Here is a 15,085-nt window from a genome sequence, read left to right as displayed (position 1 = left end):
GTTGCCTGGGGTCGCACCGGAATCCAGACAGCCGCCAGCCTGTTTCTCCGCGTGTGGGCCAGAGGCTTGGCTGCTCCGCCAGCGCGCACAGAGGCTCGGAACGCGCGTCCCCGCGGATCCCGCCCGCGTCCCGCCTGGCCCGGCCAGCCGCGGCTGCCTACCCTCGCAGATCTGCTCCCACAGGTTCTTCCCCGGCGGCTCGGCGACCAGCGCGGGCGACACGAGCCTTTCTGGGGACCCGGGCGACACTGCGGGCACGGGCATCCTTGTAGTGACCGAAGAGTCCACCTAACCTCCCGCCTCCTGGCGCTGCGCGCTGCGGTTGGACACCTGTCAGAACGCCGCCATGCACGCGGTTTCCAAAGCAACCGTGGGCGACGTGAGGCCTCGACCCGGAAGTAGACATCCCTCCCGGGGGCGGGCCAGAAACGCAAAAATGACTTCCGGGTCGCAGCGGCGCGAGCTCTCACGTGGGGTCGCTTGGCCTGCGGGTGCACCAGGTGAGTTTGGGTGGCGCGGGCGAGCTACTTGGTGGGTCCTGCACCGTGAGAGAGAGCAAGAACAAAGATAAGACACTTCCAAACCTGTCCGCAGCCCTTGGTTTCTTCCCGAAGTCCTCCCGTCTTGAAGTCGCCCTGGGGATGACCCTAGCTAGCAGTCTGCGGTTCGTGAGGACAGCACACGCTCCTCTGAGTTCGAATCCGTGTTTTGCCCCTTGCTGACTTTGAGACCTAGGATTTAACGTCTCCGAGGCCTATGATGTTTGCGGGGGCGGTCACACCAACTCTGCCTGAGGCTACTGCGGGAATTTCAAAGTGCTTTAAGAGCCTGCGTAATGGCCCACGTCTGTAATTCCAGCGCGCGGGACCAGGCCGGCGTAGCCAAGTTTATCCAAAACAGCGCTTTTGAAGAAAGCATGTGTTCCTAGGTGATGCAGTGTAGATTCGTTTCCACGTCTGGCGAGAGTGGATGCCCGTAACAGTTACCGTACTGGAAAGCAGGATGTTACGGAATGCCGAGAGGCAGAGCTAAAAGTGGATTAAGCTGATTCCTGAGACTTTTTTCTTCCAGCCTTCTCTCTTGACCACCACCCCCAATCCTGTAGCATCCTGGTCTTGTTTGACACCGCCTTTTTGGGACATGTATCTTCCTCTCCCGTGTGAACCCCCTTCCCCAGTCCTCTAAAAGTCGGTATGTCTTGAGGCCCAATCTGTTCCCTTCTTAATTACCATCACTGCAGTCCTGTTCTGTCATCATGTTGGCCAGAGTCACACCTTTGCTTCCGACCTGGACATATACCCGTTCGGTGGAACTTTCAGGCTTCTGTCTGAGGCAGCTGGCTGCCGGATCACCCTCCACTTTAGTCTAAAGGATTGACACCGCCATCCTTCTATTGTTGCTCAAGCTAGAGAACCATGTTCAAACATTTTCTTGACAACTGGACACTGTCATGGTTAGTTGGAGGTCAGCTATACACAAGCTAGCATCATTTGGGAAGAGGAACTCAGAGCTGAGGAAATACCTCCATATCGTTGATCTATAGGCAAGTCTTTGGGGGCATTTTCTTGATTAATAATTGATGTGGGAAGGTCCAGCCCACTGTGGGTAATGCTACTCCTGGGAGGTGGTCTTGAGTTGTCTGAGAAAGCAGGCTGAGTTAGCCACGAGGAGCAAACCAGTAAGTAGCGTTCCTCCATGGCATCTGTATGAGTTCTTTCCTTTGGTTCCTGCCGTGACTTCCTGCCTTGACTCCCCTCAGTGATGGACTGTTACCTAAAAGTGTAAGATGACCTAAACCCTCTCCGCAAGTTGTTGTTGGTCCTGTGTTTTATCATAGCAGTTGATACCCTAACAAATAATGTAAGCATGTTAATGACCTTCCTAACCCTAAACTTAACAAGCTATCTTGCGGCCAGGTGGTGGTGGCGCACACCTTTAATCCCAGCACTCGGGAGGCAGAGGCAGGTGGTTCTCTGAGTTCAAGGCTAACCTGGTCTACAAGAGCCTAGTTCCAGGACAGGCTCCAAAGCTACAGAGAAACCCTGTCTCAAAAAAACACAAACAAACAAAAAACAAGCTATCTTGCTGCCTTTGTTCCTTGCTGGAGGGAGAGAGGGTTGTGTTAGCTTCCTATGCATCCTGGCTGGCCTGGCACACATTTTGTAGACCAAGCTGGCTTCTAACTTGTGGTTTTCCAGGCTCTGCCTCTGCTTTCCCAAACTTTCCAAGCTCTGGATTACATGCATACTTGCCGTCATGCTTGGCCTGCCCTTCCTCTTAGCACCTGTGTCTTTTCCCCACCTGCCTGCTTTGATGACTGGTGTTGATCGCATTCATCTCTGAATCATTAGTGGTCCTGTAGTAAGTATGGACAACCTGCTCTGGGCCGGGCACTGAGCAGCTCCAGGAATACATAGGGCGATAGGGTAGATAGGAATGAATGCATGGCTTTAGATATTACCAGAAATGTCCACGTAACCCTAGAGCGAGGTGTGAATGGACGTGAACTATATAGCTCAGGCTTGGCCTAGATCATTGAGGCTGCCAGAAATGACCTGAGTCCTGTGTGGGGCCTGTGAGCTCAAAGCCAAGGAGTGCTGCAGGATGGAGTCGCTCCTGGTCTCCTAATTTTCACCTCCCCCTTAGAATCTTCTGGTGTTTTGTCTCTAAGTTCCCTCTAGTCCAGGAGTAGCAAGAACCAGACTGGTGACTGTAGTGAAAGCCATATATTGAGGCCTCTAACCGCTTGTCATAAGTACTCCCATTTTCCTGAGGAAAGCTAGGTAATCATGGTTTCTAAGTGTTATTGCCACTCATTAATTCTCAGCAATCACTTTGAAATTGAAGAAGTGAAACAGGTTTGCAGACTGAGGCAGCCCCCAGTTGAGTACCTTCTGGTTCAACCTTTATATGGAGGGTAAAACTGAGGTCCAGAGAAGCAAATGCTATCAGGCAAGAAGGAGAATACCAGTGTTTCCATTGGATACAAGTGTTTGGAGTCCTGGCTGAGGCTTGTCTCACTATGCCATGTTGTTTAGGTAGCTTGGGATGGTAAAAATTGATGGACAAGGGATTTATCCTATCTAGTGTTGTAGCACTATTTAGATCAGCCAGAGGAAGGGGTTGACTTAACTTGAGCACTTTTTGGGGTCTGATGGGAGTCAGTGAGGAAGGCTGTATGGAATTCCTGCTTCATCTGGTAAAAGGGAAGCTGTGGGGCCAGCCAAAGGCTTGATCACAGTTGGGTCTTGCAGTGCTGACTTGGGTAGCCACTTGGTAAAGGTCTGTTGAATTTAGGTCTGGTGGTTTCAGGAAGATGGTAGACAAGGTCTCACCAGTGCTCTTTTCTGTAGTTTCTCCAGCACCTCTTCCAGGATGGATGTGTTATTTCCTCCCAGAAAAGGCAACTGACATTCAGAGAGGTTAAGTGATCAGAGTCAAGTTGAGTGAGTAGTTTGGCTTTGAACAAAGGGCTATCTGGATTTATACTTCCTGCCATTTAAATGTCTTTCCTCCTGTTCCCAGTGAATGGGGACTGTTTTTCCCATCTCCCCGCATGTCAAGCTGCCCACTCAGAGAAATACTATAAAGAGCTTCAGAACCACAGCCTGAGACTGGGTAAAATGATAAATGGCATTATTTCTGTTTTTCTCCTCAGGAATGGTCACCAAGACTCAGAAAGTAGACCTGGGCCCCCAGCTCCCAGAGAAGAAGAAAAACAAGAAGAAGAAGAGAAAGAAGGTGATGGTTACAGTGGTCACAGAACCGGAGACTCAATACTCAGTCTTAAACAATAATGACTATTTTGTCGATGTTTCTCCAAGAGTCACATCCCCCTCCAGCAGTGTGGGTGAAGGACAGGACCCTGAGACATTTCTGGGCAAGAGAAAGAAGAAGAAAAAGTCCCCTAGTGCTCACTTGGAGGAGCACCTGGAGTCTGAGGCCACACAGAGAGGATGGAAAAAGTCCCCCAGCCCTAGAAGGCAGGTTCGTGAGCAGTCAGCAGAATGCCTCAGTGGAGAGAAGAAAAAGAAGAGGAGGAAGTCCTTACCACCAGCCACCTCCCAAGGCTCAGTGCTGAAGACCTCCCCAGACCCCAAGAGTGCTGAGGAAGTAAGCAAAGCCAGTAAGAAGGCCAAAAAACACAGGAAGGAAAAAAAGGTTCTGGACGTTGAGGCCTGTCCTCCCCAGGACTCTTGGTTCTGTGAGGCTGGGGATGCTCTGGGCCAATGCTCAGAGGAGACAGAGGGTGAGGAGCAGGCGGCCTTGGGGCAGAAAAGGAAGCAGGGGAGCCCCAGAGAGCACAGCACAAAGAAAAAAAAGAAGAAGACCCACCAAGAGGGAGACACCCTCCCAATCCACGCCAAGGTCTCCGTAGAGAGCAGCCTGAAAAAAGGAAGTAAGAAGTCACTCAAAAGCGAAGCTTTGGACTACATCCCGATAGATAGCCCAAAGGCCCCTGGGAAGAAGAAAGTGAAATCCAGGAAAAAGGTGGACCAGCCAGACAGTGAAGGGCTGGCTGTGAAAAGGAAGAAAAAGAAGAGGAAAGACAGTGGGGTAAAGGAAGACCACTGGCAGGAGGAAGAAGAGGTAGGATTCCTTGGGACTTGGTGGGGTTGCCATGTGAGTACCTATAGACAGGCCAGCATGGGCACTTGTGCATTTAGCTAACGGAGCCCCTCACTGTGTGTGTATGAATATGTGCTAGAAAAGGATAGGAATTAGCTGTTTTCAAGTACAGCAGATCCCCGGGCTCCTGCAGCATCTCTAGTAAGAAGTACAGTTGTCCTTCGCCATCCATAAATGGAGTCTGTTTTTACATGACTGTCTTATGACTTGTGTTCTTTTCACTTGCTGGCTACCTCCAAAATTGATAGTTTGAGATAGCCTGGTATCTGCAGCTATAGTCTGTAGGATTACATAGCGTGCCTGAAGCTCAGAGCTCTCAACTTCACCCACAAGTCCGATGGAGAAACCATCCTGCTTCTCTCTAGCTCACAGATAAGGACAGCGTGAGGCTGAAGAATTTGTCTGAGGTCATCCAGTTGGGGCCAGGTAGAGCTGGGTGACACACCCAGACAGTGTTGCTTCTGGTTCAGGAGACTCCTAAGCGTTTCAGGAGATGCCAGTGTGTCCTTTCCGAAAAGCCATTTTCCATTGTCTCAGCAGCCCAAGAAGTCACTGTCTTCAATGGGAGCAAGCTCTGGCTTCTCTAGCTCTGCCAGCCATTGCCCAGTGGCCCTCCCTCCTGCAGTTGCTGATGGCCATTTCCTGAGTGAGGAGCACCTTGGGAGACAGGGCTGTCAGGAAGATGTTGCTGACCTTCATCTTCTTTTCCAGATGGGTTGGGATGATAGGGATAGTCCCATGTTGGGGCCTACAGAGGGCTTCTGGTTGCTGGCCTCCCAGCTTTGTCTTCATGCATTAGGCTCTCTGTTTGACCACACGTGGCTTGATTGTGCAAGTCAGAAGTCACTTTGAGGAAGACCATTCTCTCCTTTATTATGTGGGTCCTGGGTAAACTTAGGTCAATCAGACATGCTCCTTTTTATTCAGAAACTCAGAGCTAGGAAGATGGTTAGTGGGTAAGAGTGCTTGCTCTGTAACCACTGGGACCTGAGTTCAAGTCCCCAGTAGCCACCTAAAAGCTGTGCATGGCAGTATATGCCTGTGCTCTCAGCACTAGTAGGAAGGGAGGTTCCAAGAGCTAGCTTCTGGTTCTTTGAGAGACCCCATCTCTCAAAGACAACGCTGATTGCCTCCAACTGAATGTACCCATGGACATGCAACACACAAACTTCAGGGTTAGGGAACCCAGAGGTTTAAAGCTAGTTCCATTTGATTTTAGGATCACTTTCCCCGAAGAGATCAGGGAAGGTATCCCCTCTGCCTCACATCTTCCAGTCAGCCCACAAAGTTTCCTGAGTCACACAGGCCTGTAATAGTGTAAGGAGGGGTAAAGAAAGTGCACATATGCACGCATGTGTGCATGCACACACACACACCCAGTCATCCCATATACACATACGTGGCAGTGGGGCATTCTGAAGAAAGAATGCAAAAGCTGTTGGCAGTTGTCATTCGTGGGAGATCAGGTACTGCCCCTGGCCTGACTTGCAATTAGAGGATACCCCTAGGACTTGGATAAAAATAGCTGGGGAGACCCCTGCTGGGCCATCAGCCTTGAGTCAGGAGAGCTGAATTGGAGTTGGCCTGTCACTGAGCTTTAGGGTATGATCTGGTTGTAAATCCCTTTACCTCTCTGAGCCTCTGCTTCTTTGTCTGTCATCAGACTTCATGGCACCATTTGCTGGGAGATGCATGAAAGGGAAAGTGGGCAAGGCTTTGTCGACTGAGGTTCTGTCTTGGAGGCAGACGCTAGTGCTGCTGTGCTTTCTCCTCTTTCCTAGATCGTGTGACTTTACTCAGAGGGCTGCTGGGGCTTGCCTGAGTTAATATCTGCCTTTCCTGCAGGAGTCGGACACAGACCTGGAGGTGGTACTGGAAAAGAAAGGCAACATGGATGAGGCCTGCATAGATCAGGTATGGCCCAGCCTGTCCCGTTCCCCCCTCCCCCCCGCTTTACCTCTTGTCACCCCTAGGAACCCTCAGCACACATCAGGCTACAAGTTCTTGGGCTCAGAGAGACTAGGATCTCTGAAGGCCTTTTGGCTGATTCCATGGCCCACCTCTAGGGGCAGGTGAACTCATACCCTCCTGTACCTCTAGCTAGGGGATCCCAAAACTGCTGTGACTATTTCTAAGGGTCCTGATAGGCTCTCCCATGTAACCCATTGCAGGCTGTCAGGAAAACGGAGGTCCTATGACCCTGTCTATAGCTAGAGCAGGTACATGCACCCAGCCACACCCATGAGTTGTCTCCGTGAATTCGTTCAGGAGCTTGAGAGAGACTAGTTTCCACTCTGTCACATGCAGGTTCCTGTGAGGGATTTAGACTTTGCGGAGAAGGGCCGTTTCTATGTCCCTTGACTCTTTGGCCTGGCAGGATTGAGGAGCTGTGGGGGCCTGGTGTTAGTCTGTGGTTTACTGGCTGCTGACCCTTCTCTTCTGTGGATCAGCATGGGTCCTTCCAGGCAGCCGTGGAAGCCAAGGGGAGGGTGTATTGGAAGGAGGCATGGCCTGCTGAGGCAGCACTATGTCAGATTGGCTAATCCTGCCTCTCAGGTCATCATCTCCACCTTAGGAAAAAAGGAAGATGGAGGCTGTGTTTAGAAGTGGGTGGGGTCTGAGGAGAGCCACCCAGAAGAGATGGTGATGAGCCAAACCTGCTGTAGTGCTGTATCTAAGGGGAGGACCAGAGGAGGGATGCTGCTGGAGCATCTCTCCTGGGCAGGCCTGAACCACTGGCCTCCAGGCAGTTCCTAACCTCACTGCAGGCCTAGGGATGCTATAGTGGCCCAGGACACCATGCAGAGGGCCTGACCATGGGGTCTCAATTCTCCCAAGCCCTGTCCCTTGCTGCTTTTGGGTGTCCTTAGTCCCCTAAGACAGCCAAATGCTGAGCAGCCCCAGCCACCCAGCACTGTGCAGAGCTCTTGGACTTTGTAGTTCTCTGTGCCTACTAAATGTAGTCCCTGAGGCTTTCAGGGTGGCCCTTGAGTCTCTTGTTTTCCCATAAATACTGAAAGTTGCTTGTGTCTAAAATGGGAAGATAGCACATTTCTGAGAGGACAGCAGCTGGAGTTCTCACACTCACTGCCGTGCCTGAACTCCTGAGCGCTTCTGGTTTCTCTTGCACTCTGTGACTGAGAAGGGGGAGTCATGCAGATCTATCTACTCACTGCTCTGTCTTGGTGATCACTCACCTGTTACCCTCTTCCCTGGTTTCTCCTCTACAGCAGCTCTGTACATTTTGTGTTTAGAATTGTGTGAAAGGTCCCTTCATTTCAAAGTCCTAAAGGAGAATAAGTTAGATCTAAATCCTTGGCAAGGTGCCGGCAGAGACCCTGAGCTGGCTCTGCTACAGATGCTGCTGTTTCTTCCCCGACCACAAGCTTCTGGAGCTTTTCCACTTCTGCAGATGAATAATCCAGTGATCAGAAAGGTTAGGTGAGGTTTGCAAGGCTGCACAGCTGGTTAGCAGCATTGTTAGGATTCCAGCTCGTGTCCGCCTTGTTTCTAGAAAGCAGTGCTTTCCTTGTGGAAGTTGACTTTAGTATACACAGTATGTATGCACAAGACAGGGCCTAGGTATTAAAGTGTGGACAAGTTTCAAAACATCACTGTTATAGAATGTTCTCCTGGTAAAGGGATGACTCTCTGTTACAAGAAAATCACTTCTCAAGAAATTGTGCCCAAGACAAGTGTTTCAGGCCCAGGGGCCAGCTATTAACCAGAGTTATACAGAGTTCTGTATGCTTAGTAGCAGAGTGAAGCTCTTGAACTGCCACCCCGCACCCCTGCCCTACCTCTGTGCAGCATTAAGATTCTGGGTCTCGGGGGCTGGAGAGATGGCTCAGTGGTTAGGAGCACTGACTGCTCTTCCAGAGGACCTGGGTTCAGTTCCCAGCAACCACATGGTGGCTCACAACTGTCTGAAGATCCAGTTTCAGAGGATCTGACACTTCATACCTTCACACCAATGCACATAAAATAAAAGTTAAATAAACCATAAAAAGTTTAAAAAAAAAAAGATTCTGGGTCTCATCACCCTCTTTTGTCCTGCATAGGTGAGGCGGAAGGCCTTGCAAGAGGAGATTGATCGTGAGTCGGGCAAGACAGAGGCTTCAGAACCCAAGAAGTGGACGGTGGGTTTACTGTGGTGGAATTGACATCTAGAACCTAAGGTGCCCGGTCACAGAATTGGTCTGAGCCAGCTGCACTTCCTCTGAAGGTGCTGGTCTCCCTGCTAGGGAGCTCACCGCTGAGATGTGCCACCTAGGCTTCCTGTCCTGTTGTAGATGATGGGATGAGAAGGGACTCTTTGTAGCTGTGAGAAGTGCCCATGGAGGGTGCTAAGGGCATGCAGGAGATATGGAAGTGGGGGCCAGGCCTCTAAGACTCAAGACCCTTAAGTCTTTCCAAGATTTGGAAAATGTCCAGACCCTCTCTGAGAAGGTAGGCCAGATGGGAGAAAATATGAGGGTCATGGATACATAGGTTGTTGGGCCTGGCCATAACATCACATGTCTGCCTTCAGTCAGCTGCCGAACCTCAGCGCCTAGCTGGTATCCCGCCTGTGCTGGGTGTGCAGGTACACAGGACCTCATCAGCCTGTCTAGTTCAGTGGCTCTCAACCTGTGACAGGTCACAATCCCCGTGAGGGTCAAATGACTGTTTCACAGGACCATTGGAAAACAGATACTTACATTACGGTTCTTTTTAGTTTTTCTAGACAGGGTTTCTCTGTTTAACAGCCCTGGCTGTCCTGAAACTCACTTTATAGACTAGGCTGACCTCGAACTCAGAAAGATCGACCTGCCTCTGCCTCCACCGCCCGGCTGTATTACAATTCTTTTTCTTTTTCTTTTCTTTTTTTTTTTTGAGACAGTTTCTCTGTAGCTGGGACTAAAGGCGTGTGCCACCGCCGCCTGACTGTATTACAATTCTTAACAGTAGCAAAATTACAGTTATGGAATAGCAACAAAAAGAATTTGAATTTTATGGTTGGGGTGATCACAACATGAGGAACTGTTAAAGGACCATAACATTAGGAAGATTGAAAACTATTGGTCTAGGGCCTGGAGGGGGTGAGTGTGGAGGAGGGTTTGTATGCTGTCCTAGATGACTAGGAGGAAGGCTTCTCGGAGCAGGTGGCACTTATCCTAAGACCCGGAGAGTGGTGGTGCCTGTCCTTAGCGTGCAGGGCCCAGAAGCGGGAGTGGACTTAGACTGGTGACAGAATAGCAGGAACTGGCTAACGTGTCACTCTAGTTCACTCCAGGACCATGGGGACATTTTTACTGGGCAGTGACCCAAGGGAGCCACTGTGGAGTTTAGGTACAGAAAGGGGAATAGGAGGTAGCACAGAAAGTTTTGTGATGTGTTTGGGAGGTGTGGCCATGGACTTGGTACTCAGTAAATTTGGGAGGAGAGAGGGAAGGACCACACCTAGGGGTAGGGCCTGCTCTGTCCTTAGCCTCCTGCTAACAGACAGCATTGATCTGGATGCGAGGCCTGAGGCCAGTTACTGACTGCCACTCTCTAGGCTAGTGTCGTCTCCTTGGAGAACCTCAGTTTCCACTTCTATTAAATGGGCTCCTATTATGGCCTCAGGGGATGGGCAGAGGGGATGGAGTAGGTCTTTTTGTTTGCTTAGATAGGGTCTCATGTAGCCTCATACAAAAACTGTGTAGGCACGTATGAACTTGAACTCCTAATCTTCCTGCCTGTACCTCCCAAGTGCATGCACACTAGGCCTGGTTTATATACTGCCGGAGATAGAACCCAGGGCTTTATACCTGCTAAGCAGGTACTTTACCAACTGAGCCGCATCTCTAGCCCTGGAGTTTTGTTGTGTGTCTTCTTTCTCTCTCACCTCTTAAGCTGAACAGAGCTGATAGGATAGCAAATTGAATAAATAGAACGAGACAGGGTCACATCACTCAACCAGTGCTCCAGGCACCATTCTCGTAATCTGGCTGCCAGAGCATGGGTCCTGGAGCCAGCCAGAGGTATTCTGAGTGTCCTTGGTCACCTGCTTGTGGAAATTCCATTGCATTGATGGGGATTCCAGACTGGCAGGCCCAGTCAGCCCTGGGCTTGGATCTAACTGGTGTCCCAGGCAGCATCTGCCTTAGAAACTGCAGTCTAGGAAGCCACACTTACGTGGGTCACATGAAGCTGAGAGAATGTCACCAGTTCATCTAGGACAGCTGTAGTGATGCCTGTTCTGATTGTCTCCCAACACCAACTTAGAAATGAGTGCTAGGTTGGCATTTGGCTCTTGGGCCATGTGGAGGTTAACAGTCAGGTGGTGAGAAGTCCTTCACTGTGGACCTATGATATGGTGAAAAATGTGTGCTGTGGCTTTGGCATAAGGCCTGACTCTGCTCTCTGGTGCTGGTGTGAGGGTGTTAGCCCATTAGAAGAGGGCTTTGAGGCTTAGGGAGAGTGGTTTTGACTGGATCACACAGGTGGGGCTTTATCCCATGCTGCCTTAACTTCAGCGTCACAGTCTTGGGGACTTGGGCTTCCTGCCCATCTTGCAGACCTGAGGTGGAGTGGGTTTTCTAGCACAGGGCCTTCTGTGTACTGTTGGGTCCTGACCTTACTCTTGTCTGGAGTACCTGGCTGGTGAGTGCTGTGGTGTGGGGCAGCTTTGCTGTGTTGAAACTGAGGGAAGGGTTATGATGTGCTCTGTGCTACAAGGTGGGGAAAGGGGTGAGGGAGGTGGCTTGGTGCTTAAAGTACTTGCTACTCAAGCAAGCATGAGGATCTAAGTTTGAATCCCCACAAGTCCTTTGAAAGCCAGACACACAAGTGTCTGTGAGGTGCTGGGAGTCTGTTGTATGACACTGATCTATTTGATGTACAACCAAACATCTGCTTACCCCAGATAGGGAGTTAATGTCAGACCAAAGTAATGATACCACCAAAACTGAATAAACTAGTTTATTGGGGTTGCAGGAGTATGGGTGAGGTGTTACTTAGAAGAGTATGAATAGCTGAAGGGTGGCTGCATTGCCAAAAGTCCCCTCAGCATGAGTGACAGCTCATGAAAGCTGAAACTCTGGAGTTCTGTGCACAACTTGCAGGCTGCTCAGCTGGTCTGCAGTCCTTCCTGCTCATGTGACCTTGAGGAGGAAAGGGCCTTGTGATCTGCTAAGTTCCAAGGACTGTCTGAGACTTATGAGTTTACTTCCTGGGTGTTAATAAGCTTCCTTCTCAGAATGGATACTTAAAATCAGAGGCTCACTATATAATATAGGCAGTACAGGAGAATCTCTGGAAGCTCAGGGCCAGCCAAGCATATGCAGCAGAAAAATCAATAGAGATTTTGTCTCAAGGTAGAAGACAAGGACCAACCTGAGATTATCCTTTGACCTCCACATGTGTGCACATACATTGTGGATGAACACACACAAAAAACATAAGGTGGGTTATGGAAAGGTTGGGAAGTGTTACAGAGTCAGGTGAGGTGTGCTTGTGTTTTGAGGTATTATGTGTGATACATGAAGTGAGGTGAAGTTTCTCGCTGTCACCATGTGTTGGGAAAAAGAGTAGAGCACAAATTAGCTTGGTGTGCAGTGATGCCCTTGTGAGAAGCCAGTGGTGGGCTCTCGGGCTGGTCCTCCTTGACATATCACTCCCATTAAGCGTTAGGACTCATTAGGATGGATGAAACAGTCCATTGCTTGGCTGAGGGAGAAGAGGTGTTTGTCTTCGAGGGCAATGACAGCCTTTACTCTCTACTCAGGGAACCCAGTTTGGCCAGTGGGACACTGCTGGCTTTGAAAATGAAGAGCAGAAGCTGAAATTCCTGAAGCTTATGGGTGGCTTTAAGCATCTGTCGCCGTCATTCAGCCGCCCTCCCAGCATGACTAGCAGGCACAACATGGCCCTGGACAAGAAGTCTTCAGACACACTCCAGCAGAATCTGCAGCAGGACTATGATCGGGCCATGAGCTGGAACTACAGCCGTGGGGCTGGCCTGGGCTTCTCCTCTGAGGCTCGCAAGGTCTTCTACATTGACCGGAACGCCTCCAAGTCTATTAAGTTGCAAGATTAAACTTTATTGCCCTGTTCCTAAAACTGCATTCTTGATCAGTTTTCCATCTGCCAAGCTGGCTTGGATCAGTCACCTGCAGATATTGAGGACCACTCATGATGAGTTTTGGACGAGCAGGTGGAAGCTGCTTATGTCAGGAACCAGTACCAGTGGCTAAACCTCCTATTTTCTGTTCTAAACCTTCCACCTCCTTGGGTGAAAGTGTTTTAAGTAATAGTAGCTAGCAGTTGTTGGCATGTTCAGGGCCCTGACTAAGGTGTTTTCCTTGCATTGATGTATTTAAACCTAATTATGGAATGGGTGCTATTCTCATCACCTCTTAAGTTCAGGGATAAAGTAATAAAATGCCCAGGGTCACCTCCGCCAAGTGCCATCAAGAGTACATCACACAGCTTCACTCAGTGATCAGTGGGAGAAAGCAAGTGTTGTGCCATGTCTTCCATGGGGACCAACAAATTTGTTTCTCCTCTGGAGATAGACCTCTGAGCTGGAGGCTTTCCAGCTGTTGTCCTTCCGTCTGAGTGCAGTGCTTGGATTTGATGTTTCTACACATGGATTGAATGTCATACACGGCATTTTGGACAGCAGGTAACCTACATGTGGACCCATGTGAGATCCTCAACAGTGAGTTAACACAACCTTAGACCACTTGTGTGAAGTCAAACGTAAGGACCAATGGGAAGGAAGGTGCTTCATCTGCTGCCGGCACCATCCCCACCCTGAACTGCACAGCAAGCTTCAGGACACTCCAGCTTCAGAGAGCTACACGATGGGACTTTCTTCTACCAGCCCTTGCAGTCTGGCATTGAGACTCACATAAGGTCATTTTCCTGTCTCTTGGTGTGGCACTTCACACAGATACCCCATTGCTGGCCAGCTCTCGCTTAGGCAAAAGTCCTAGCAGGGGAGTGGAGGGACTGATGCTACACTCAGCCGGGACCTCCATCCTCCATCCTCAGCGTTGTGTAATTGAGCTGTCGGGAAGCTGGCAGAGGCAGTTCCAGGCTGCCCCACGGTATTCTGGAGTTGGGAGAAAACCCTCTTTATGGCCAAAGAAACTTCAGCAGCCTCTTGGGAAACCTTCATGGCTTCATTCAGTTCTATGTGGATGGTCCTGTATCAGCCCCTCTGGTAAGGGAGATGCCCCTCAGGCCAGCCACAGAGAGGGTGAGGTGTTCCATACTGCCACATGGGCAGCAGTGGAGAGACCGCCTGAAGCAGCTGCCTCTCCCCACCCTGTCCCGACCCGTTGGCATGGGCCATGACACATCTGTTAGCAAAGACCTGTTTAGGCCACTCCCTCAGATGAACTTGGTCTTTCATAGATTCAGCCGCAAGGTATAAAAAAGAAGAGCCCTTCACCCTCAGAGGACAGAATCCTGTTTAAGTCAGCCTCTAGACCAGTGGTTCTCAACCTGTGGGCCATGACCTCTATGTGGGTCTCATGTTTACGTCACAAATCCTAACACCAACGTTACAGTTATGAAGTAGCAACAAAATAATTTTCTGGTTGGGGGTCACCACAACATGAGGAACAACTGTATCAAAGGATCACAGCATACAGCATGACAGGTTGAGAACCACAGCTCTAGACCAGTCTGGCCTTGCTCAGGACTGGGAACCAGCTGTGTAGCTCCAGTAGTCACACTCCAGTTTGAGCATGGCTTAGCGCATCAGAATCTTGCACATGGCCATGTCTGGGTGGGAGAGGGTAGCTGGGTTGTCATCTCATGCCACATACACCTTGGTAGCTGTCACCCAGATCTTTTCCTTACCTGTTACACACGTCTCAGTGCTGAAGGGCTGACTCGGGTGCTCCATTTGCTCACCCTTCTCTAGAGAGAATTGGAGTCTGTAAGCAAAGAAGGCTGTGGGCCTCCTTGGAATCCAGCTTTGTCTCTGCCACTCACAGTGTGGGCACTGAGGGCTGTGCTTCTGTTACCTAGGCTCCTGTCCTACCAGTAGTGGCTTGAACCATCCCCCACTCCCACCTCCATGTCTTGTACCTTCTCCAGAACTTGAGTCTTCTGCATAATGTCCCATGTGAACGTGGGAGGTCAGTGACCCAGCACAGGCCTTGAACTTGGCTGTTTCTCAGGCGTTTCTCACCAGTTACTGGTACTCTACAGCAATATCCTTGTCCTTATAGTCACCTGCCAATGGTCACCCAAATATCAGGCCCTGACCTGAGCTACTTTCTATACCCTGACTGACAAAAGTATCTCCCAATTAGACACAGTTGTTACCTAAAGGAGGGTATGCACTCAGCTCTGCAAGCTTCATGCTACTCAGGTTGTGACAGGCAGAACGCCGTCTGTCCTTCCCCCGTCCCAGTACCCTTGGCAGAGGGAATTAAGATTTCTAGTCAGATGAATTTGAAGTAAGATTTGGATT

The 15,085-nt window shown here is 50.1% G+C and overlaps 2 protein-coding genes across 3 annotated transcripts in view; one reads left to right on the top strand and one right to left on the bottom strand.

Moving 5' to 3' along the window:
- The window catches only part of Iqck (IQ motif containing K), a 132,548-nt gene extending 132,162 nt beyond the window's left edge, over window positions 1-386 (bottom strand). The window contains exon 1 of the mRNA XM_075972025.1: window positions 162-386. Within this exon, the coding sequence (XP_075828140.1) occupies window positions 162-264 (103 nt within the window). The 5' untranslated portion in view covers window positions 265-386. The remainder of the gene's footprint in view (window positions 1-161) is intronic.
- A 30-nt stretch (window positions 387-416) lies between these two features.
- Window positions 417-14,687, top strand: Knop1 (lysine rich nucleolar protein 1). 2 transcript variants are annotated; one of them, XM_075972017.1, is made up of 5 exons: window positions 417-500; window positions 3,659-4,590; window positions 6,475-6,543; window positions 8,691-8,768; window positions 12,380-14,687. In XM_075972017.1, exons 1-5 carry the CDS (start codon window positions 437-439, stop codon window positions 12,689-12,691), a joined length of 1,455 nt encoding a protein of 484 aa, XP_075828132.1. In that variant the 5' UTR covers window positions 417-436; the 3' UTR covers window positions 12,692-14,687. The 2 variants fall into 2 exon arrangements, with proteins under 2 accessions (XP_075828132.1, XP_075828133.1); XM_075972018.1 differs by lacking the exon at window positions 417-500 and adding an exon at window positions 1,683-1,781.
- Window positions 14,688-15,085: the final 398 nt, after the last annotated feature.

Source organism: Microtus pennsylvanicus, chromosome 5, assembly GCF_037038515.1.
Source record: "Microtus pennsylvanicus isolate mMicPen1 chromosome 5, mMicPen1.hap1, whole genome shotgun sequence".
In the NCBI taxonomy this organism is placed as follows: domain Eukaryota; kingdom Metazoa; phylum Chordata; class Mammalia; order Rodentia; family Cricetidae; genus Microtus; species Microtus pennsylvanicus.
This window is presented reverse-complemented; position numbering and strand designations above follow the sequence as displayed.

Coding starts and splice junctions, on each gene's coding strand:
- Knop1 (XM_075972017.1), top strand. CDS start 437: ATGACTTCCGGGTCGCAGCGGCGCGAGCTCTCACGTGGGGTCGCTTGG. Junction 6,544..8,690: donor ATGAGGCCTGCATAGATCAG/GTATGGCCCAGC, acceptor TGTCCTGCATAG/GTGAGGCGGAAGGCCTTGCA. Junction 8,769..12,379: donor CAGAACCCAAGAAGTGGACG/GTGGGTTTACTG, acceptor CTCTCTACTCAG/GGAACCCAGTTTGGCCAGTG.